This window comes from Dipodomys spectabilis, unplaced genomic scaffold, assembly GCF_019054845.1.
Source record: "Dipodomys spectabilis isolate Male_0828 unplaced genomic scaffold, ASM1905484v1 ptg000363l, whole genome shotgun sequence".
Lineage (NCBI taxonomy): Eukaryota > Metazoa > Chordata > Mammalia > Rodentia > Heteromyidae > Dipodomys > Dipodomys spectabilis.
In genome coordinates this window covers 5,918,239-5,942,337 of record NW_024871040.1, presented here as the reverse complement: position 1 = coordinate 5,942,337, position 24,099 = coordinate 5,918,239, and the positions used below count along the sequence as shown (strand labels likewise).

The 24,099-nt window shown below is 43.3% G+C and overlaps 1 protein-coding gene across 1 annotated transcript in view; it reads left to right on the top strand.

Annotated features, from left to right (window-relative positions):
* The first annotated feature begins 13,188 nt into the window (after positions 1-13,188).
* Positions 13,189-24,099, top strand: part of Slc5a1 (solute carrier family 5 member 1) — a 62,762-nt gene continuing 51,851 nt past the window's right edge. Inside the window, exons 1-2 of the mRNA XM_042666313.1 lie at positions 13,189-13,491; positions 20,986-21,057. Of these exons, the coding sequence (XP_042522247.1) occupies positions 13,363-13,491; positions 20,986-21,057 (201 nt within the window). The 5' untranslated portion in view covers positions 13,189-13,362. The remainder of the gene's footprint in view (positions 13,492-20,985; positions 21,058-24,099) is intronic.

Here is a 24,099-nt window from a genome sequence, read left to right as displayed (position 1 = left end):
TCATTCTCAGAGCTTGTAGAAGTTGAAAATATGGCTGGGGACTGGTAGCTTATGCCTATAATCCTAGCTACTCAGAAGGCTGAGATCTGAAGATCATGGTTCAAAGCCAGCCCTGGTAAGAAAGTCTGTGAGACTCTTATCTCTCCTTAACCATCAGAAACAAAACTGGAGCTGTGGCTCAAAGTGGTAGAGAACTAGCCTTGAGAAAATGAGCTCAGGGACAGTGTCTAGGCCCTGAGTTCGATTGAACTCACAACCAACATCCAAAAAAAAAGAAAAAGAAAGAAATTGAAAAAAATGTGTGATGCTGGTGGCTTATACCTGTAAGCCTAGCCACTCAGAAGGCTGAAATCTGAGGCTTGTGGTTCAAAGCCAGCCCAGAGAGGAAAATCCATGGACTCTTAATCTCCAATGAAGGAAAAAAAAAAAAAAAAAAGCAAGCTGGAAGTGGGGCTGGGACTCAAAGTGGTAGAGCTCTAGTCCTTGGGCAAAAATGCTCAAGGACAGCATCCAGGGCCTGAGTTCAAGCCCCATGACCACCAGCAGCAACAACAACAACAAAAAAGAAATTGAAAATGTGACACGTGTCTTCTTCAGGCATTGAGGATCTCTCTCCAGGCCATTCCTCAGAAGTACTTCGCGTCCTGCATTCCTCTGCTATCAAGGCTATTTGAGCTAATCATCTCATTAATAACTGCTGTAGTCTAAAGAGGCCTTTGCCCCAGAGATCACAGTGCTTTCACAGGGAATGATGACTTTGGCATACACTTTGCACTGGAGGAAACTGTCCCAGCCCCAGTGCCTTTCTTTTCTTTTTTTTTCTGTCAAAAAGTATCTTTTGCCAGGTGCCGGTGGCTCATGCCGGTAATCCTAGCTACTCAGGAGGCTGAGATCTGAGGATTGCGGTTCAAAGCCAGCCCGGGCAGGAAAGTCTGTGAGACTCTTATCTCCAATACTTTTTATTTTTTTGGTTGGTTGTGGGGCTTGAACTCTGGGCTTGGGCACTGTCCCTGTGCTCTTCAGCTCAAGGCAAGCACTCTACTGCTTGAGCCACAGTGCCACTTCTGGTTTTCTAGTGGTTTATTGGAGGTAAGAGTCTCACGGATTTTCCTGCCCGGGCTGGCTTTGAACTGCGATCCTCAGATCTCAGCCTCCTAAGTAGCTAGGATTACAGGTGTGAGCCACCGATGCCCAGCTATCTCTTTTTAAAAATACATTTTTTATTGTAAAAATACTGTACAGAGGGGTTACAGTTACATGAGGAAGGTAATGAGTACATTTCTTTTTTTTTTTTTTGTCGGTCATGGGACTTGAACTCTGGGCCTGGGCGCTGTCCCTCAGCTCTTCAGCTCAAGGCGAGCGCCCTACCACTTGAGCTACAGCACCACTTCCGGTTTTCTGGTGGTTTATTGGAGATAGGAGTCTCATGGTCTCTCCTGCCCGGGCTGGCTTTGAACCACGATCCTCAGATCTCAGCCTCCTGAGTAGCTAGGATTACAGGCGTGAGCCACCAGCGCCCGGCTATGAGTACATTTCTTATCAAACATTGTTACCCCCTCCTTTGTTTTTTCCCTACTCTCCCTTCCCTCCCACCTCCACAACTACACTCCCCACCGCACCTAAATTGTAAAGTTTGTTTTCCAACAGTGTCTTGTACATCTCATTGTTACAATGGGTCAAACTGTATCCCTATTTAAGCATTTGTTTTTTCCCTTCCCCTCCCCCAGCTAGAGAAGTGTATATATAAGATGCAGGGCACCAACATCAAATACAGTGGAAACAGGGGTTATACCTTGGGGGAGAAATATACAAAGAAACAAAAAATCACATGGTACATTATGAATATGTTAGGAACAATAGCAAGAAAGAAAAAACCACTTGTGTCCCTATCTTGGGGTTCATTTCACTTATCTTATCTGGTCATATGTACATAGCTTTTGACCTTTTCTGCTTGTCCCAGATGTATACTAGTTATTGCAAATAAGGGAAACCATAGGACCTATGTTTCTTTGGGCCTGGCTTACTTCACTTAATATAATATATATATTTTTTTGGGGTCCGGACATGGGGCCTGAACTCTGGGCCTGGGTGCTGTCCCTCAGCTCTTCAGCTCAAGGCTAGCGCTCTACCACTTGAGCCACAGCACCACTTCCGGCTTTTTTTCTTTTTGCTTATGTGGTGCTGAGGAATCGAACCCAGGGCCTCAGGCATGCAAGGCAAGCGCTCTACCACTGAGCCATCTTCCCAGCCCATTAATATAAAATTTTCTCCCATTAGCCATGCTATTTACAGTGACCTACATACTAGTTTCTACAGATGGGAGTGGGGCTGAAGGTAATGGTAAGCAGTATTGGTCGATCTTTCCATTGGCTCCCAGTGTCTGTGACCACCTGAAAGCCCTTGGAGGAGAGGGAGTCTTCTCTGAGAAGCCCGTTTTGTGGTTCAGTTATGGTTATTCTTGAACAAGTTCATGATACGTCCATTTCCACTTCCTTCACTGTACTTTAAGCTTAATGGTGGCCATAAAACCAAACAAGAAAGATCCACCGGTCAGCTCTGGGTCTCCCACCAACCCTCTGCATGATTTGACCAAGGCCTGGTCTTTCAAATGACTTCCACTTCTGATAAACTGTAAGACCTTTCCTCATTTGATAGCTGTACTTGCTCATATCTCTACATCTTGCTATCTGTAGGGGACTTGAGATATGCTGTAAGTCAGGGGATGGGTTTGGGAGTCAGGTTGTGAGCAGTCCTGTGCGTGCTTCTTTGCTTCCTTATTGTGCTCACTTTTACCTTCCTTTCTCCTACCTTCTATTATCTATCTGGTGACTAATATGGTCGGATGATTCCTATGGCACACAGTTTGTATCTCTCAAGACAAACCACACTAATTCATATTTTCTCCCTGAAAGCAATTTAATCCTGGTGTATCCTAGAGGTAAAACAAAACATTTTTTTTTTTTTTTTTGGGTCCGGTCGTGGGGCCTGAACTCTGGGCCTGGGCGCTGTCCCTCAGCTCTTTAGCTCAAGGCTAGCGCTCTACCACTTGAGCCACAGCGCCACTTCCGGCTTTTTGCTTATGTGGTGCTGAGGAATCGAACCCAGGGCCTCGAGCATGCAAGGCAAGAGCTCTACCACTGAGCCACCTTCCCAGCCCAAACAAAACATTTTTATATAAACAATATGTACCTGCCCTTCTTAGAGCAGATTATGTGTTGTCTTCCATACTTTGTTTCTGGTTTTATTTATTTTCCTTTGGCAGTTCTGGGATTTGAACTCAGGCATTTGCATCATTCCTATATATGCATACAGTCTTTATCACTCAATTGTTCTGGTTGTTGTTTTTGGTGCCAGTACTGGGGCTTGAAAGGCACTGTCCCTGAGATCTTGTGCTCAAGGCTAGTGCTCTACCACTTGAGCCATGGCTTCACTTCTGGATTTTTTTTTTTTTGGTGATTCATTGGAGATAACAGTCTCATGGACTTTCCTACTTGGGCTGGCTTTGAACTGAGATCCTCAGATCCCAGTCTCCTGACCACGAAGAACCTATAGGATTATAGATCTGAGCCACTGGTACCTGATTATTGTTGTTTTTTAAACGTTTTTATCATTATATCTTTAAGTAGTTGTAGAAAGAAGTTCCCATTCTACAAAACAGTATATGAATACAAGGTGTCTGACAACATTGCCACCTATTGCTCCTAATCCATCTGATGATTGTTTGTATAATGCAAAGAAAGTACTTGGACTATATTCCCCCTTATTCTCCTCCATTTTCCCTCCTCTTCCCACTGGCTCCTGCTCTCTTAGAGAGCCTGTTCTACTTTTCTGTTACTGAATTTTTTAGAGTATATTAAGTGTACCATAGGGTTTCACTATGGTATTTCACACATGCATATATTACCACATTTTAACCATATTAACTCCCTGCATTGCTCTCTCTCTTCCTGTCTCCTACGCCATTTGTTCAGCAGCTTTCAGATTGAATGTACGATTCCTTATGCCATCTTCATACCTAGACATCTTGTATTTTGATATTGTCCACTTCTTCACTTGTTAATTTTCAGATTGTTGATTTTTATGAATCCTTTGCATATTTGTATAGGTATTTGCCACATGCATCTTATATGTGTGCATGTGTGTGTTTATGTTTGTGTGTGTGTCAGTAGTGACTTGAACTGTGCACTTTAGCTTTTTCCATTCAAGGCTGGCGCTGTACCACTTGAACCACATCTCCACTTCCAGCTTTTTGGTGGTTAACTGGCAATAAGAGTCTCATAGACTTTTCTGCCCTAGGCTGGTATGAACCAAGATGCTTAAAATTTTAGCCTCCTAGGTAGCTAGGATTACCAGCATGAGGCACTAGCTCCCAGCTAGATACACTTTTTTCCAGTATTCCCTCCCCCAGTTTATGGTTTATCTTCTCATTGATATAACTTTGATAGACCTTCTAGAATGACTGTTGGGGTGGGATCGTCACCTGTCTTCTTTACCCTGGCCTAGAGCAGACATTCAGCTACCTACACCAGGGTTCTTTGAACCCTACCCACGAGCCCAGAGCAGCTTAGAGCAGCCTGTCCTCCCCACCAACACTCAGCATTCCAGAAAGATCTACCCACTGGCCTGAGCCTGCCTCATAGTGATCTCCAATCCTCAGAACCTCCCTAGCAACATCAAAGAGGCATGATGCCTCAGGACACCGCTGTTCACTCTGTGGAGCCCCACAGAGTTGATGGGAGAGGCCAGGTCCATTTTGTTTTCTTGAGGGAGTCCTGTTGCTTATTTTATTTACATTAAAGATTACAAAGAAACCCTGATTTATACTCCTGCCAGTTTTAATTCACATTGATTGATTGTATGTGTGTGTGTGTGGGCCCTTCCTGACGCTGTCTCTAAGCTTTTTTGCTTAAGACTAGTGCCCTATTACTTGAGCCACAGATCTACTTCCAGCTTTTTGTTGATTAATTGGAGATAAAAGTCTCATGGGCTTTGCTGCCTGGGCTGGCTTCAAACCATGATCCTCAGATCTCAGCCTTCTGAGTAGTTAGGATTACAAGTGTAAGCCACCAGCACCTGGTGCGCCTCTCTCTCTGTCTCTCTGTCTCTTTGTCTGACTGTCTCTGTCTATCTATCTGTCTGTCTGTCTGTCTCTCTCTTTTTCTCTTTCTCCTTAGCATGCCCTCCACCTCAGGTCCTCACCCCCTCCCATAATTGATTTGGCCAAAGCCTAATTGTAACTGGTCTTCAGCCCTGGCTGTTCCTCCCATTTCATGTCCTGGAGCCCCATGTTACCCCTAGCTTCCAGCTACATCAGTGGAATGCTGTAACTGTTACAATCAGAAAACCCCACCCTAGCTATGTGCAATCTTTAGTGCTCAGTTACCCTTGCTTGCAAAGGACTTCCCTTACTTCTGCCCCTAACCCCCCTGACTATAAATTTAACCTGAACAAAGGACGGGCACCATTTCTCCTTCTCCCATGGGAGAAGTGGCCTTGTCAGCCTCGGCTGGCAATAAACTCCTTTTTTCTGTATGTGACTGTGTCTGTGTGGTCTTCTGGGATGGGTGCTTCTATCTATCTATCTATCTATCTATCTATCTATCTATCTATCTATCTATCTATCTATCTATCTATCTATCTATCTATCTATCTTCTATCTATCTACCTATCTATCTCTATCATTTTTTTTTTTTTTTTTTGGTCTGGTTGTGGGGCCTGAACTCTGGGCCTGAGCACTGTCCCTCAGCTCTTCAGCTCAAGGCTAGTGCCCTACCACTTGAGCCACAGCGCCACTTCCGGCTTTTTTCTTTTTGCTTATGTGGTGCTGAGGAATCGAACCCAGAGCCTCAGGCATACAAGGCAAGTGCTCTACCACTGAGCCAACTTCCCAGCCCTCTCTATCATTTTTTGTTATACAGTCCATATTGGTCTCAAACTCACTGTGTAGCCCAGGCTGGCTCTCAATCCTCCTACCTTTACTGTCTGAGTGCTAGAATTACAGGTAGCCATTATCACGCATGACTATACTTATTTTCTTAAAGAAATTTGATGACATTTACTTATTTAGTATTGGGGCTTGAACTCGGTGACTTGCAGTCTTGCTCAGTGTTCTTACTCATGGTTGGTATTCTTTCTACCACTGGAGTCATGCTTCTAGTCCAGCTTTTTTTGCTGGTTAATTAGAGATAGAGACTTGCAGCCTTTCATGCCCAGGCTGGCTTTGAATTGTGATGCTGTGCTATCAGCATCCTGAGTAGTTATGATTACAGGTATTGGCTTCTGATGGTTCTTTAAATGTCTATGTACCATTTCCATTTCCTGTTATGTGAACTAACTGTATAGTTTTCTTGTTCTTTTTTCTTTTTCAGTGGGGATTGATTTTTATTATGGATGCAAAGTATGTATGAATAAAAATCTGTTGGACAGTTCAGAGCAGACCTTAATATTTTCCAAATCTCTTTCTTTCTTCTTCTTCCCTTTCTTCCTCCCTCCCTTTCTTCCTCCTTCCCTCCCTCTTCCTTCCTTCCTTCTTTTTTCTTTCTTTCCTTCCTTCCTCTTTCTTTCTTTCTTTCTTTCTCTCTCTCTCTCCCTCCCTCCCTCCCTCCCTCCCTCCCTTCCTCCCTCCCTTCCTCCCTTCCTTCCTCCCTTCCTTCCTCCCTTCCTTCCTCCCTTCCTCCCTCCCTTCCTCCCTCCCTCCCTTCCTCCCTTCCTTCCTTCCTTCCTTCCTTCCTTCCTTCCTTCCTTCCTTCCTTCCTTCCTTCCTTCCTTCCTTCCTTCCTTCTACTGAGTTTGAACTCAGGGCTCAGTGCTTGTTAGACAGGCCATACTTTCAGCCCTTTTTACACTGGTTATTTTTGAGATAGAGTCTCACTTTTTGCCTGGGCTTCCCTGGCTCATGATCCCTTTATTTATGCTGCTCTACTAAGCTAGAATGATAGACAGATGACACCTTACTTTTTCTGTTGAGTTGTAGTCTGTGAATCTCTTTTTTTTCCCTGGCTGTAATCATGACTCCTCCTGATCTCAGTCCCTTGAGCAGTTGGGATGCCAGCCTGCGTGGTCACTGCTAGCTATCTCGCACTCTCAACTTACACACATGACGTTGGCATGTGCGCCCACTCACTGCCAGAATCCTTTGTGTTCCAAGTTCTTGAATTTTCATTCATCACAGTTTTGCCGTTTTGATTGATGTTTCGGTTGTGCAACCTCAGGTTGATTTCACTCAATGTAAATTGTTTCCTTCTTGGCTGGGGTTACCATTCAGGGAAAGCCCATTCTCCTTAGTCAGCAGCACCTTCAGTGATGGTGCATGCCAACTGTGATCTTAAACAAGCAGTTACTCATCTTTGTATTATTTCAAACTCCTTTTAATTCAATGCTCATCATTGTCTGATGGCATTGCTGTTACATCACAGTATCTCTGATGCCTGGAGTGTCACACAGGCAGAAAATTTCAAAGCCATACTAGAGACCAGTTCTCTTTCCAGTTCTGAGTGCTTCCCTTTGTCTATGTCCATCCCTGCCACCCACCATCACCCTCCATTCATCGATTTCCCCCCTCCTCCCAGGACTCTTCCATCCATGTGTTATCTAGCATTTCTCATATATACATTTATTATATTATATATATCAATGTTTTTAACATGATTATTTTATACATTATACATTATTTTAACATGATTAACATTTATTATATTATAGATTATCTCCATTTATTATCTAGGTATTCACTTACCCGTTTTTGTTACTATTTTTGTTTTCTTTAATGCTTGGAATTTAACTCAGAAGTTCATATACGCTGAACATATGCTGAACCACCGAGCTACATCTCCAGCTCCAGTGACTAGTCTTTATTTAAAAAAAATATTGTCAACACTTGAATCCTCTGTTCATAGTAGTAATTTTCTCTTTTTCCCCCAGTCTAGGGCCTGGGTCCCTGAGCCTCTTTCTGCTCAAGGCTAGCTCTCTACCACTTGAGCCACAGGGCTACTTCCAGCTTTTTCTGAGTAGTTTATTGATAAGAGTCTCTCAGACTTTTCTGCCTGGGCTAGCCTTGAACGGTGATCCTCCTGAGTAGCTAGAAGTACTGGCATGAGTCAACAATGTCCAGCTTAAAAAAATTTTTTTTTTCAGTCATGAGGCTTGAACTCAGGGCCTGGATGCTCTCCCCTGAGTTTTTGTGCTCAAGGCTAGCACTCTGTATAGTAGTAAATTTTAGCTATCAAAAAGCATATTGACATAATCTGGATACAGTCTAAATATGGGTAAATGAACAAGAGATATTATTCAGTCTCAAAAACAAAGATAGTGCTGGGTGCTGGTGGATCATGCCTGTAATCCTAACTACTCAGGACACTGAGATCTGAACAACATGATTTGAAGCCAGCCTGGAAATGAAAGTCTGTGAGATTGTTAGCCCTAATTAACCACTAAAAAGTAGGAAGTGGAGCTGTGGCTCAAGGGGTAAGATGTTAGCTCACAGGGAAAAAAAAAACACCTCAGGGATAGCTTAGTTCAAGTCCTAGGACCAGCACAAAACCAAAAACCAAAGAAAACAAAAAAAACCTGGGAGAATATTCTTACAGATGCTATATATAACATGAATGATATTTGTGGTCATTATGCTGAATGGAAGAAAAAAGCCAGTCACAAAATAACAAACCCAATCTGCCTCAATTTCTGTAAGGTGTCAAACTCAGTCAAGTTCATAGGGACAGAAAATAAAGGGTAAGTTGCCAGGGGGAACTGAAGTGGGGTGTGGGTGATAGGAATGAAGGCTATTGTTTTCATAGGAATTGTAACAATGGCCTTCCTATTAAATTACAGGGAGTTTCAAAATATTTATAAGGAAGAGTGTGCTAATTCACACCATAGCTGGCATATACCAGCAAAAGAACTGTGTACTGAAATTTAAGGTGTTGCTGATTAGAATGAATGGGGTTTCTCCGAATGATAATCCTAGGAAAGAAGTATTTATGTAGTTGTTCAAAGAATTACCCAGGAGTGTTATTCAGGACAGGGACCTCATCTCAATCGAAAAGCTGTGTCTGTTGGCTCATGGAGGTCGGCTCAGAGGTGCTATACCAGAGGAGGTAGGAGGATTGTTGTGTGAGGTTAGACTGGGAAAAAATTCAAGACCCTACCTGAGAAAATAACTGAAGTAAAAAAAAAAGTTTGGGAGTGTGTCTTTGGTAACAGATGTCTGCCTAGTAAGCCAGAGGCCCTGAATGCAAACCACAGTACCAAACAAACAAACACAGGAACTGTTTGTCTTGTTTACTTTGTACCTATAATGCTTAGACTACCACTGAGCCACCTTCCCAGCCCCTGAGTACATTTCTTTCTGGACAATGTTACTCCTTCCCTTGCTCTCTGCCAGGTTTTCCCTCCCACCCCCACCCACAGGTTGTATAGTTCATTTTCAACAAGCATCTAGTGAGTACCACTGCTGTATTTGTTTACCCTTTGTCCCTCCATTTCTGGGCTCCCCTTGCCCCCCCAAAAGACAGCTAAATGATCAAACAATACAAAAAGAGACAAAGGGTTTTTAATTTAACATGTCCGTTTATGCGTTCGCTCATCTTGATACATGTCGACCTTTCATCATTCTCCTATCGTTCTCCTATCCCTTCAAGTTCCCTAGTTACATTTTCACAAATATATCTAATATTATGACTGTATTGGCCCATCGTTCCTCTCTCCATTCACAGACCACCCCTTCCCTTGACCTCACCTTCTTTACCCTCAACCAGGATACCAAGATACTACAAGTGCCTGCTTCCTCATATTCATTTTGTTAAACTGTAAGTTAGTTGTTCAAAGGAGTCACACCATTGGAATTCTGTGCTGCAAATACTGTACTTTAGTGAATACATTTATGCTTATATGCATACGAACCTATATATATTTACTTATTTATTTATTCTTTCATTTATTTATTTTTTTCATTTTATGTTGATCCTAGGGCTTGAACTCAGGGCCTGAGCAACTGTCCCTAAGCTTTTTTTTTTTTTTTGCTCAAGGCTCATGCTTTGCCATGGAGCCACAGATTTTTTTTTTGTTGTTGTTGTTGTTTTTTGTCGGTTGTGGGGCTTGAACTCTGGACCTGGGTGCTGTCCCTGTGCTCTTCAGCTCAAGGCGAGTGCTCTACCACTTGAGCCACAGTGCCACTTCAAGTTTTCCAGTGTTTTATTGGAGATAAGAGTCTCACGGACTTTCCTGCCCGGGCTGGCTTTGAACCATGATCCTCAGATCTCAGCCTCCTGAGTAGCTAGGATGACAGGCGTGAGCCACCAGCGCCTGGCTGGAGCCACAGTTTTTTTTGATGGTTAAACAGAACTAAGAATCTCATGGAAGCTGGGTGCTGGTAGCTCACACCTGTAATCCTAGCTACTCTGCAGGCTGAGATCTGAAGCTCATGGTTTGAAGCCAGCCTGGCCAGGAAAGTCCATGTAACTCTTATCCATTTAACTACAGAAAACTGGAAGTGGTGTTGTGGCTCAAGCAGTAGAGTGCTAACCTTGAGCAGAAAAGCTCAGGGGCAGTACTCAGGCCTTGAGTCCAAGCCCCACAGCAGACCACCACCACCACCAACAACAAAGAAGCACTGTTTGGTCTTTCCTGGCAGGTGGGATGCTGGTCCTGGGGAATGAGAGAGGGAAAAGGAAAGCTTACATGGTTGCTGTTGGAATGACTCTTTGCAGCCTCAGTGGAAGAGCCGAGGGTTAATGATGGACTGGGGAAGCTGACCTCAGAGGCAGCGAGGGGAAGGCATGCTCCCATCTGGACCATGGCTGTTGTTGGTGAGGGGTAGGAGGGGCTTATCTCATCCCATCCCTCCCTGCACCTCATCAAAGCAAGGATCTCCTGTCCCAGAACTCTGTAACCTCCAGACCCTGAGAACATCCCCTCAATCCTAGCCTGAAGACTGCTGTGGCTAGAGATCCAGGGCCAATGCTGCCACTTGCTTACTGTGTGACCTTGGGTGGAGTAACGCCTCCCCCATCAACTGAGAGCCTGGCTTCTGGCACAGATATGTGTTTCCAGATGGGTAGGATAAGTGAGAAGAAAGCATTGGAATATGATAAACTTCTTGGAAGAAATCCTCAAGTGTCTCCCCCCCCCCCCTTTTTTAACATGCTCTATTTTTAAAATTAAAGTTTAATCTTTATTTATTTTGGTTTTAAAGTTTTTATTTTGAAAAAAAGTAGAATTTTAATTATTAAGTAGTTGTACAAAGCACTTTTGGTTTTTGAGACAAGGTCTTGTCATGTATCCCAAGCTGGCTTTGAAGTCCTGTCTCAGCCTTCAGAGTGCTGGAATTATAGGCACAAACTACCATGCTCATGCTTCCTGTGTGTTTTAGAAGGAACTCAAAGACCAGTTATCTCTTGGTATCTAAGGGAGATTGATTTTGCAGATGTTCAGACCTCTTATATAGAAAATAATATTCACATATAAATGTACATAACTCATGTATACCTCCCTGTGTTTTTTCAGTCATCTTTAGGTTACTTATAATACCTAATACAATGTAGAGGGCATGGAAACAGCTGTTGTACTATATTGTTTTAGGAATAACAAAGAAAAAACTCTATATTTGTTCAGGACAGATAGAAGCTATTTCCCCTCTCTGTGTGAATATTTTCCATTAATTATTGAATCTTGTGAAAGCAGCACCCACAGATATGGAAAAGTGAAAGATCTGGAAGGGGGTAGGGTTTTCTGTAGTCTCCGAATGAGCCCCCATTTCCCCTAGTCCTAGTTTCTTCCTCTGCCTTCCAGAGTGTGGTGTGAAGTGGGTAACAATCCTCTGGTGGGTGGGGGGGGGCTGTGGCTTTAGGCTGGGATAAGATTGTAGGTAGATGGGTGGCTACAAGATTGTGCTGAGGGCTGGGAAGGTGGCTCAGTGGTAGAGCGCTTGCCTTGCATGCTCGAGGCCCTGGGTTCGATTCCTCTGCACCACATAAGCAAAAAGAAAAAAAGCCAGAAGTGGCACTGAGGCTCAAGTGGTAGAGCGCTAGCCTTGAGCTGAAGAGCTGAGGGACAGTGCCTAGGCCCAGAGTTCAGCCTCCACGACCGGACCCAGAAAAAAAAAAAAAGATTGTGCTGAATTATTTACTATAGCTAAGGTATGCAATCAACCCAGATACCCCTCAGTGGACAAAGGGATCAAGAAAAGATGGTATCATACACAATGGACTTCCATGCTTCCATCAGAAAAAATGGCATTGCTGCATTCATAAGGAAATGGAAAGACATATTAAGCAAAGTAAGCGGACCCAAAGAAACATTGGCTGTATGGTTTCACTCATTTATAATAACCAGAACATGTCTATAAATCTGCAAGTTAATCCAGTGGATAGGAAAAGACAAATACACTTGAACATGATTAATTAAACAGCTTCTAAGCATTTGCACAGTGAGAACAAAGGAGAATATTCTTAGGAGAGGATCATAGTGGCTCAATAGCTATGTGCCTATGACCATATAAAACGATGCTTATCGAAATGAATTCCAAAAAATAGAAACAAGAGGCTTTTTTATTGCACTGTTTGCAGTTATTTCTTTGTTCCTCCTTTTGTTTCCTTTGGCTTATTCCCTGTTGTCACTGTTTTTGATTTCTGTAACCTTTGTCTTATATATCAGCCTGACTTGGGGGAATGGAATGGGAATCAGAGAAATGGTAGAATAAAAGGGTGAACCAATTCAACAGTGACACTCACCAGACACTATGTTGGAAATGAACTTTACAACTTGGGGAAGGAAGGGTGTGTGTGTGTGTGGAAGCCGGAGAAAATGAAGGAGGAGGTAAGACTGTTCAAAAAGAAATGTACTCATTACCTAACTTACATAAAACAGATGAAATAAAACAAATGAAATAAAACAAATTAAAAAAGATAGAAAAAAAGAGATGGTGCTGAATTTCGTTTCTGCATCAGAGATCAAGAACATGGGCCGTTTACTCCTTTTAGAGACAGATGACAAGTGACTGACAACTGTCTGGGCCCCTGGAGGACCTCTCTCTGAAGGGCTATTCCCTCTCTGCCCCAGGTGGGAGCCTTTGACAGGGCTTTGGGAGCACAGCGGGGCCTTTGTACCAGGTCGGCACCACCCCCTGGCAGGCCCCTCCCCGCTGGCAGGCTCAACCTTTACCTGCCCGGCCCCTGCCACCTCTCACCACTCTGCCCGGCTCCTCCTTCTGCTCCTGAAGCTGCAGCTGCAGCGCAGCCTTGCAGCTCTTACCTGTTGTCCTGGAGTTCCCTCCTTCCCTTCCCCCCCCCCCCCCCCGGGGAGGCTGTGTAAGGAGCTTGTTTGTCGGGGTGGACGGACCGGGAGGGACCTATCTCCACCATCTCCGCCATGGACAGCAGCACCTGGAGCCCCACGGCCACCCCTGCACCTATCCCGACCCACGAGCGCATCCGCAATGCCGCCGACATCTCCGTGATCGTCATCTACTTCTTGGTGGTGATGGCTGTGGGACTATGGGTATGTGCGGGGTGAGGGTCCCCGGGTGGGATGAGGGGAGGGGGGCAGCAGGGAGAAGCTGTAGCCTGGCTGAACTGTAACGCATTAATGGCTTGTGCAGAGAGGGAGTGTGGGAATGCCTTGGGAAAGAGGAGAGGAGGCTAAGGGTATAGGGGGAAGGAACGGTTGTTGTTGTTGCTATTATTATTATTATTATTATTTGTGGGGTTTCAACTCAGGGCCTGGACACTTGCTGTCCTTGAGCTTTTTTTTTTTAGCTCAAGGCTAGAGCTCTACCACTTTGAGTTAATTGGAGATAAGAATCTTCTGGACATTCCTGCCCAGGCTGGCTTTGAACCTGATCCTCAGATCTCAGCCTCCTGAAAAGCTAGGATTACAGGCATGAGCCACCAGCGCTGGGCCAGAAGTGGTATTATTTTTGCAGGGGGACAAGCAAAGGTGAACAGAAGAGTTAAGGGTGCTGAGGGGAGCCTGCCAGGAAGGCCCCAGGGGATCTGGAGAGCAGGGGTGGGGGGGCTGACCGGCAGGCAGAAGATTGCATCCAAGGGGAGAAAGAGGAAGGGATGGAGGCAGGTTTGAACCACAGGGATGGTCCCTTTGGGAACCTTCATAGAAAGCCCATTTCCCATGGGAGAGAAGGAACAATGGAGCCACAAACTCCCAGCCTCACCCCATTTATGGAGAATGCAGATTACGCATCCAGCTACTGCTGAAGGCTGACCCATCCACTGGAGTTAAAAGATGGGGAAACTGGGTGGAGTACTAGGAGAAGGAAGACTTGAGGATGGCCAGGTGCAGGGAAGGGTGGGGAAGGAAAGAGGGGGGAGGGCGGAGAGGAGAGGAGAGGAAAGTGTCTATGTCTTCCTTGAGACTTGGGACATAACAAACCTGAGAAACTTGTTCTCAGTTACTGGGGACTTGGAACGCTCATTAATGACAGATAGTGGCACACCCAACCACTAGAAAACAGGTGTGAATATTCCAGGGGCTGTCCTGGAGGGGGGAATGGCAGGCAGACAGGTTGCTGGCACAGCCAGCTGGTGCATTGAACTCTACGCTTAGAGCAGAGGATGGTGGACCTTAACCCTTCCATGGCCTGGAGCTTGTTTTCAAGGATAAAATGATGTGGAAGTATTGAAGTATTCCACCAATTCCATCAGTATTCTCAGCTTTCCTGACATGGTGGAAAATGTTCATCTAGGAACAAGACTACTTGCCTTCTGTCTCCCTCCCTCTTTTTTGTGCTCTCTCTCTCTCTCTCTCTCTTTCTGGTCTTGAGCTCAAGGCCTGGGTACTTACTGTCTCTGAGCTTTTGTGCTCAAGGCTGGTACTCTGCCACTTGAGCCACAGCACCACTTCTGGTTTTCTGAGTGGTTTATTGGAGATAAGAGTCTCACAGAGTTTCCTGCCTGGGCTGGCTTTGAACTGTGATCCTTAGATCTCAGCCTTTTGACTAGCTGGGATTACAGGTGTGAGCTAACATGGCCGCTGGCAAGACAACTTACATTTAATAACAGCTTTCACATAGTTTAAACCAAGAGATGTAGTCACTTTCTGCAGCCTCAGTTTACCCAATTGTGACTTAGGTTGGGCACCATCACTTCTATTCTTAGGACTTGCCAAGGATGTTATGAGAATTTTCAGAGATGGTTAAACAAGTGTTTTGTGAACTCTAGGAATTAAAACTCACAAACAAACAAACAGCAGCAACAACAACAACAAAAACTATTGCTGCCTGGTTCTGGTAGCTCATGTCTGTCTTCAGTCTTAGCTACTTAGGAGGCTGAGATCTGAAGATCACAGTTTAAAGCTATCCTGAACAGAAAAGTCTGAGAATCTTATCTCCAATTAAACAGCAAAAGTTGATGTGGCTAAAGTGTTAGACTGTCTACCTTGAGAAAAAAATAAAGCAAGAATGTGGGGCCCTGAGTTCAAGTCCCAGTACTGACACAAAAATACAAAACAATGAACAGGGTATGATATAGAGTCTGAATAATTGTTGTTATTTTAAGTAAAATGGGCAAAAGCAATAAGCAGTCAGCATCTTCACACAATGCCACAAGACAGGGAAGATAAGAATGCAAGTCTCTATTTAATAGATGACAAAATTAAAACCCTGAGTGGTTGGGATTTGCTTTAGATTTTGCAATAGATATCCTGGTACTAGAGCCCAGGGAATTTGACCCCTGGTTTTCTTTCTTTTTCTTGTATTTTGTCAGTTGTGGGGCTTGAACTCAGGGCCTGGGCACTCATCCTGAGCTCGTTTGCTGAAGGCTAGCGCTCTACCACTTCGAGCCACAGCTCTACTTCCAGTTTTTAAGTGTTAATTGGAGATAATCCCATGGGAACTTTTCTGCCTGGGTTAGCTTTGAATGGTGATCCCTAGATCTCAGTCTCCTGAGTAGCTAGGATTACAGGCATGAACCACCAGCAACTGGCAATAGTCATCATTTTTGCCTTTTTTGGGGGTTATGTGGTTTTGAACTCAGGGCCTTGTGCTTTCACTTGGCTTTTTACTCAAGTTTGATGCTCTACTATTTGAGCTCTACTTCTGGATTTTTGCTGGCTAATTGGAGATAAGAGTCTCTTACATTTGTCTGCTCAGGCTGGCTTCAAACTGCAATCCTCAGATCTCAGCCTCCTGAGTAGCTAAGATTACAGGTGTGTACTACTAGCTGCCTCCTCCTCCTCCTCCTCCTCCTCCTCCTCCTCCTCCTCCTCCTCCTCCTCCTCCTCTCCTCCTCCTCTTCCTCTTCCTCTTCCTCTTCCTCTTCCTCTTCTTCTTCTTCTTCTTCTTCTTCTTCTTCTTCGTCTTCTTCTTCTTCTTCTTCTTCTTCTTCTTCTTCTTCTTCTTCTTCTTCTTCTTCTTCTTCCTCTCCTTCTTCCTCTCCTCCTTCCCCTCTTCCTTCCCCTCCCTCTGTCCCTCCCCCCTCCCCCTCCCGCTTCCCCCCTTCCTCCCCTCTCCTTCTCCCCCTCTTCTCCCTCCGCCTCCTCCTTCCCCCTCCTCCTCCCTCTACTTTTTCCCCTTTCCTCCTCCCTCCTCTTCCTTCCTCCTCACCCCTCCTCCTCCCTTCCTCTTCCTTCTCCTCCTCCTCTTCTTTCTTTCTTTCTTTCTCTCTCTCTCTTTCCTTGGAAAACATTCTCTTTTGCTTTCTTCCTACCCCTGCCTTCAAGTTACTGTCTAAGTCATGTCAGATTCCTTCTTTCCTTACCTATCTTCATAAAGATGGAGGCTTGAAGTTTTATTGACTTTAACTCTCTTCATCCTGCACTTACACTTATTTATTTTTATATTTTTAAAATTTAGCATCAATTAGTTTTATTAATTAATTTCATTTTGGTATATGTCTATAAATGTGCACAATGACCAGGCTCAACTCTTTCTGTCACTGTCTTTCTCCTCCCTTCCACATTCCCTAAATCAAACATCTCTTTTGTGAACCATGTGACAAAGTCATTTCACTCAGTTTTGAACAGACTTCACATGAGTATATCTAGCAGAAATTTTCTTCAGTGGGACAATTCCCATTTTCAGGCAGCAGTGACTGACAAGAAGTCCTTCCTAGCACTCAACTCAGACCTGACCTTTATTTTTTATTTTATTTTATTTTTTTGGGTCCGGTTGTGGGCCTGAATTCTGGGCCTGAGCACTGTCCCTCAGCTCTTCAGCTCAAGGCTAGCGCTCTACCACTTGAGCCACAGTGCCACTTCTAGCTTTTTTTTTCTGCTTATGTGGTGCTGAGGAATCGAACCCAGGGCTTTGAGCATGCAAGGCAAGCGCTCTACCACTGAGCTACCTTCCCAGCCCATGACCTTTATTGTTATTCATTCATTCATTCATTCATTCATGCTGGTCCTGGACCTTGAACTATGAGCCTGGGTGCTACTCCTAAGCTCCTTTTGCTCAAGGCTAGCCCTCTACCACTTCGGCTACAACAAACAGCACTACTGCTAGTTTTTTCTGTGATTCATTGGAGATACGAGTCTCACAGGCTTTCCTTTGGCTTTGAATGGTGATCCTCTGATCTCAGCCTCTAGCTAGGATTACAGATGTGAGCCACTGGTACCTGGCTCTCCCACTTTATATATTGGAAGAAAACAACTATACCCGAATCTTCTGCAGGCTCAATTTCTTCATCTTCTTAACTGGTTCTTCATTTAAACAGACGTTTGAGATTTCTTCCTTTAGCTCCATGATTTTGTTAGTTCACTGAGGAAAAAAAATAACCTCCAAAAACATCGTGAGTCAATAGTTCTGCAAAAGAAGAGCACAGGAAGCCTTTACTCTTTGCGATTGTGATTTCCTTCTCACCCAGCTCAAGGGTGGATAAGTGAATCTCCTGTCATGATTTACAGAGGGAGATTTGGAATTTCCTTTGTACCACTCTTGATCATGAGACAACATCTTTCTGGGTGCATTTGCTGGGTCTTTTTTTTGTTGTTGTCAGTCGTGGGGCTTGAACTCTGGGCTTGGGTGCTAACCCTGTACTCTTCAGCTCAAGGCGAGCACTCTACCCCTTGAGCCACAGCACCACTTCCAGTTTTCTAGTGGTTAATTGGAGATAAGAGTCTCATGGACTTTTCCGCCCAGGCTGGCTTTGAACCATGATCCTCAGATCTCAGCCTTCTGAGTAGCTAGGATTACAAGCATGAGCCACCGGTGCCCAGCATTTACTGGGTCTTATTAGCGATTAAAAATATAGTAATATGGTAACACAAAGTAAAACAACAACAATAGAAGACTAAAGGCTTTGAAGGTAGAAATGGAGTTCTCAGGGTGTTCAGAGGAGGGAGGTTATTTGTGCTTGGAGGACACAGAGGAGATTTCCCTGGGAGAATTCAGGTAACTGTTCACAAGGAAGGTGGCATTTCAGGGTAGGGAGGATCTGGACTTGGATCCTCACATCTCCTTACTTTTGTCCAACTCTAAGACTTTATTTTTGTCAATTGTGAGGCTTGAACTTAGAGCCTGGATTCTGTCCTGGAACTTTCCTGATCAAGGCTAGCACTCTACCATTTTGAGCCACAGTACCCCTTCTGGTTTTCAGGTGGTTAATTGGAGAGAAGAGTCTAATGGACTTTCCTAACCAAGCTGGTTTCAAACCTTGACTCCTCAGATCTCAGCCTCCTGAGTAGCTAGGTTATAGACATGAGCCACCAGCACCTGACCCTAAGCTCTTTCCTGAATTATTCCAGCTTCACACTCTAAACTCTGTTCTCACATCTTTTTCCAAGTTTTACATTACCAAGACCAGCTGAGAAATATTTGCATATGGGTCCCAAGCCCACTTTTTCCGTCTTTCCAACCATGACTGGTATTAATCAACCTTCTTGGACTTTAGTATGACCTTTCCCCTGCCAACTGCTAGAGGGTGAGTTCTTAGGGTTTATTTCTGTTTCTTCTCTAGATACCTTTTCTACTTCTTAGATATTTTGTTCATCTTGCTATTCCCAGGAAAACTACTACAAGCTTTCAGAATATAGACTGAGGAAGGGGCAACCCTGTCAGATGTTGAGAAAGTCTTGAGACATGCTCTTCCTGCTTTCTAGGATGCAGTGGTACCCAGAATATCTGTTGACTGATTGCATGTAGAAAGCTCCTGCTTTGTGTCCTTCAATCTGAACTCTAGCAGATCTGCCACCTGTTGCAGACATGTTTGCTGTGTTTATAATTGCCTGAAATGTCACCATCAGAGGTGAATTCCTTTGGATCAGTGATGTTCTTTAGCTTCTGTGATCCCTTTGGAAGATACAAACACAACTGATACAGTCATATTACCAATCCATGATTTTCATGAGCCTTCTTGAATGCCTGCAATTGACCGGTGTAGTCAATTGCTAAAGATTAGCTAGCATCAAAGAGAGAGGAAGGGTGAAGAAGGCTAGAGACCTAAGGCAGAGGCACTGTCCCTATTTTGTTCTGGAACACTAGGTCTGGGCCTGAGTATGACTTGGATCAGGAATAAACTACAGGCTGATAGACAACAATTCCATGATAGGCAAAAGTACCATGAGAAGTTTTGGTCATCATGTATTAATGATATATGCCATTTTTTTCTTACTTCCAAATTTTCAGTGGCTCCCTGTGGCATGTGAAAAAATCCTTCCTTTGCTTCCCCCCCTCCTTCCCTCCTTCCCTCCTTCCCTCCTTCCCTCCTTCCTCCCTCCCTCCCTTCTTTCTTTCTTTCTTTCTTTCTTTCTTTCTTTCTTTCTTTCTTTCTTTCTTTTCTTTTCTTTCTTTCTTTCTTTCTTTCTTTCTTTCTTTCTTTCTTTCTTTCTTTCTTTCTTTCTTTCTTTCTTTCTTTCTTTCTTTCTTTCTTTCTTTCTTTCTTTCTTTCTTTCTTTCTTTCTTTCTTTCTCAGCATTAGAGATCCTATGTGTAGTGTCACTTCTCTCCCTCTCCTCCACTCTTGTGTGACAGCCAGTTCCAGCGGCTGACATTCTGCCAACACTCTTATACTAGTTACAATCAATTGCAGAGTAAGGATTCCTGAAAGTTCCTACCATCTCTCAGGGTAAAAGCTTTGAATTGGGTTTGAATGTCTGGTCCTCTAGGTTATATTTATATGAGCCCTTTGCATTCTTATGGCATTTTTCACTTTTTTTTTTTTTGTACTGGGGTTTGAACTCAGGGCTTTTGTGCTGTCCCTTATCCTTTTCTTCTCAAGGCTAGTGCTCACTATAACTTAAGCTACAGCTCCGCTTACAGTTTTTTTGTTGGCTAATTGGAGATAAGAGTCTCACCAATTTTCCTGCCTGGGCTAGCTTTAACCTCAGTCTTCAGATCTTGGCCTCTTAAGTAGCTAGGATTACAGGCATGAGAAAAATAGCACCTGGCCATTTTCATGTTTTTGGTGTCAGCTTTGTAGAGATATAATTAATATACCAAATAGTATTTTTTTGAAGTGGTGGTACTGGATATTGAACCCAGGGCCTCATCTATGGTAGGCAAATAATCATTTGGGCTATGCTACCAGCCTTTGTTTTGTTCTTTTGCTGCTTAGCTAGACTTTTGCTCATGTACCTGGGATTGGCTTCAGATTCTCAAACCTCCTGGCTCTGCCTTTCAGTAGCTGGGATTACAGGTGATACATACCACCACATGCAGCCCCATCTAGTACTTTTTAAAAGGGTGATAGTTTATTAGGTACTTTGATATGCTTGTAAGAATGCATATAAAAATATTTTATCCCTTGTTTCACACATGAGCAAATAGATCTAGGTGGAGTGATTGGCTTGAAGCCCCATGGTAAGCTAATTGCAGTGCTAGCTGTCCAGCAAATTGTTCAAGACTTTTGAATCTCAGTTTCCTTGTAGGCCCCTGCCTCTTAGAGCTGACTGTGGTTGAGTCTCCAGAAAAATGAGGAATGTGCAAATGTTTCAGAAAACAGAGTGGGTTACAGGAAGTAACCAGTGTGTGGGGAGGTGTGTCCTTTTGCCGGACAAGGTCACTCTTCTGGTTTTCTATTAAAATTTTGATTCTTTCTTCCTCAGGCTATGTTTTCTTCTAACCGAGGAACTGTTGGAGGTTTCTTCTTGGCAGGCCGCAGTATGGTTTGGTGGCCGGTAAGTTTTTTTTTTTTTTCCTGAGATGTTTGACTATAAGACTTCCTTTACAGACCCATTTTCTTGTTGGCATTGGGCGATGGTTATTTCTTCTCATCTGGACACTTGATAATGGGTCTTCTGCTCAGCAGATCTCTAGTACATCCTTAATTTCTTTTTTCTTTTAGTACTTTAAATATACTCTTCTTGAGGTAAAGATTTTTTTGTTTTGCTTTATTTGACCTATTTTACTTGGCATAATTTCTGACATGTAACTAGAGACATTTTATTAAAAATGAATAAAACACTTAAAAATAAGATAAAGCATTTGAAAATTTCTAAACTCTTAGAAAATGAAAAATATAGTTTTGAATAACCCGTGACTTGGAGAGTAAATTTCTTTTCTTCCTTTTATTTGCCAATCCTGATGCTTGAACTCAGGGCCTGGGCACTGTCCTTGAGCTTCTTTTGCTCAAGGCTAGCACTCTACCACTTGAGCCACAGCACCACTTCCAGCTTTTTCTGTGTATGTGGTACTGAGGATTTGAACCCAGGGCTTCATGCATGCTAGGCAAGCACTCTACCACCAAGCCACATTCCCAGCCCTGTAGAGAAAATTTCTTAAAAGGCACTGAAGAAATTCACTGAGCTGAATAAACATGAATGTATACACAGATTAAAAATGTTGTCATGTGCAGCTACAATAGTACTAAGAGAGCAATTTGTAGCAATAGATGCTTACATTAGAAAATGAAGTTGAAATGATGGAAAATAAAAAAGAAGTTGCTTTCCTTGAGCACATAGCCACATTCCAAGTGCTTACTAGCTATTTGTGGATAGTGACACTGCAGATCTTAGATATTGGGCAGGGAAGATCTAGAACATTCCTTTATTGTAGCACATTCTATTGTATGGGGCCACTGTATGCAAGGGAGATTTGATGAATTAGAGTGGAACAGGACTTTGCCATTAAGTTGCAGTTTTTAAGATTTAACTTAATTAATTAATTATTATTTTGTGCTTGTACTGAGCTTGAACTCAGGGCCTGATCACTGTCCTTTAGCTTTTTCCCTCAAGGCTAGTGCTTTATCACTTGAGCCACACCTCCACTTCTAACTTTTTGCTTGTTAATTGGAGATAAGAGTTTCACAATCTTTCCTAGATGGCTGGCTTTGAACTATGATCCTCAGATCTCAGCCTCCTGAGTATCTAGGACTGTAAGCATGAGCCACTGGTATCCATCTTACTTCAATTATTTTGAAAACAGAGCACCCCATCTAATACTTTGGTGCCCTCCTGTAACATCTAACACTTCAGTTTGTACTGAACCTCTTCTCTCCTCCCCACACAACCAGAAGAAACATGCTACTTTCAAGATAAATCATTGCACTTTTAGATAGCTATGCTTCTTTCTATTGACTATAATCAAGCTGGAATGTTATCTCTTTATGTAAAGAGGACTGATTTAGTGGGGATGGGAGGAAGGTCCAGTGTCTAATCTCTGGGTTCGAGAGAAGCCCATGAGGGAGGTGATGTGGTGTAGAGTCATGATTAGGACATTTGCCTGTTATATAAGCTCTGGGAATACATTCTAGATTTTTTTTTTTTAATTTAAATTTTTGCTAGTCCTAGGGCTTGAACTCAGGGCCTGGATACTATCCCTGAGCATTTTTTGCTCAAAGCTAGCATTATCCTACTTGAGCCACAGCTCCATTTTTGGATTTTTGCTGCTTAACTGGAGATAAGAGTCTTGTGAACTTTTCTGTCCGGGCTGGCTTTGAACCATGATCCTCAGATCTCAGCCTCCTAAGTAGCTAGGATTACAGATGTGAGCCAGCGGCTCCTGACAACACATCATGTCAGAAGCAGCAATGATGTCTTTCTTCCTGTTAGTGCCTGAGTCTGGCTTGCCATTGATAGTCAGTTGATGAGAGAGATTAGCTTTACCTAAACAGGTAGGGCTCAGTGGTTTACATGGAGTTTCTCATGGGTTTTGTTTTTCTTTACTCATGACTCAGGATTGGATTATTCTGACCAATAAAAAAAAACAGACCACTGTTTGTCTTTTGTGCAGGAGTTACTGCTTCCTTATTGAAGCTGACATTCGATTCTTCTGCCAGAGGTTGTTTATGCCATTACATAAATAGTTTCTAAAGCGTGGCCAGGTCTGAGAACCACAAGAGATAAGGCAGGTATAGGACATAATATTGTAACTAGCTAGTGACTAGCCAATGGACTGCTAAGAAATGAGAAGGCAGTGGTTTCTTTAAGTTGCCAAGGCAACTTCCCCAATGCAACTCTTTCTGGTACAGGGCACTTAGCAACCTCCAGTGATGGAAACTAGTGGGTACCTGAGACTGTATATATTAAACTGTGTAGATTTAACATTCAGATTAATTGATCATGTGACTACATTAATACAGTTTATATGGGTGATCTATTTATGCCACTGAAAAATCATTAATTACAACTATACATGGCCCACATTTAAAACAAATGAATGATTTACTGTAATATGAATAAGTATATATATATAGAAGTTATGTTAATTTTTCATTTCCTTTTTGCTGTCTCCTGGAGATTGAACTCAGTGCTTCAGCACTTTTGTCTGGCTATTTCTGCTAAAGATCGATGCTCTACTACTTGTACCATAACACCACTTCCAGTTTTTTTTTCTGGTTAATTGGAGATAGTCTCATGGACTTTTCTGTAAGAGTTGGCTTTCAACCTCAATCTTCAGATCTTAGCCTCCTGAATAGATAGGATTATAGATGTGAGCAACAAAGGTCACTTGGGTATTTCTTTTTTTTTTTTTTTTTTCTGGATCCGGTCGTGGGCCTGAACTCTGGGCCTGGGTGCTGTCCCTCAGCTCTTCAGCTCAAGGCTAACACTCTACCACTTGAACCATAGCACCACTTCCGGCTTTTTTCTTTTCTTTCTTTTTTTTTTTTTTTGCTTATGTGGTGCTGAGGAATTGAACCCAGGGCCTCAAAGCACTCTACCACTGAGCCATCTTCCCAGCCCTTGGGTATTTCTTATAATCAAGCAATGGCATTCTATAGG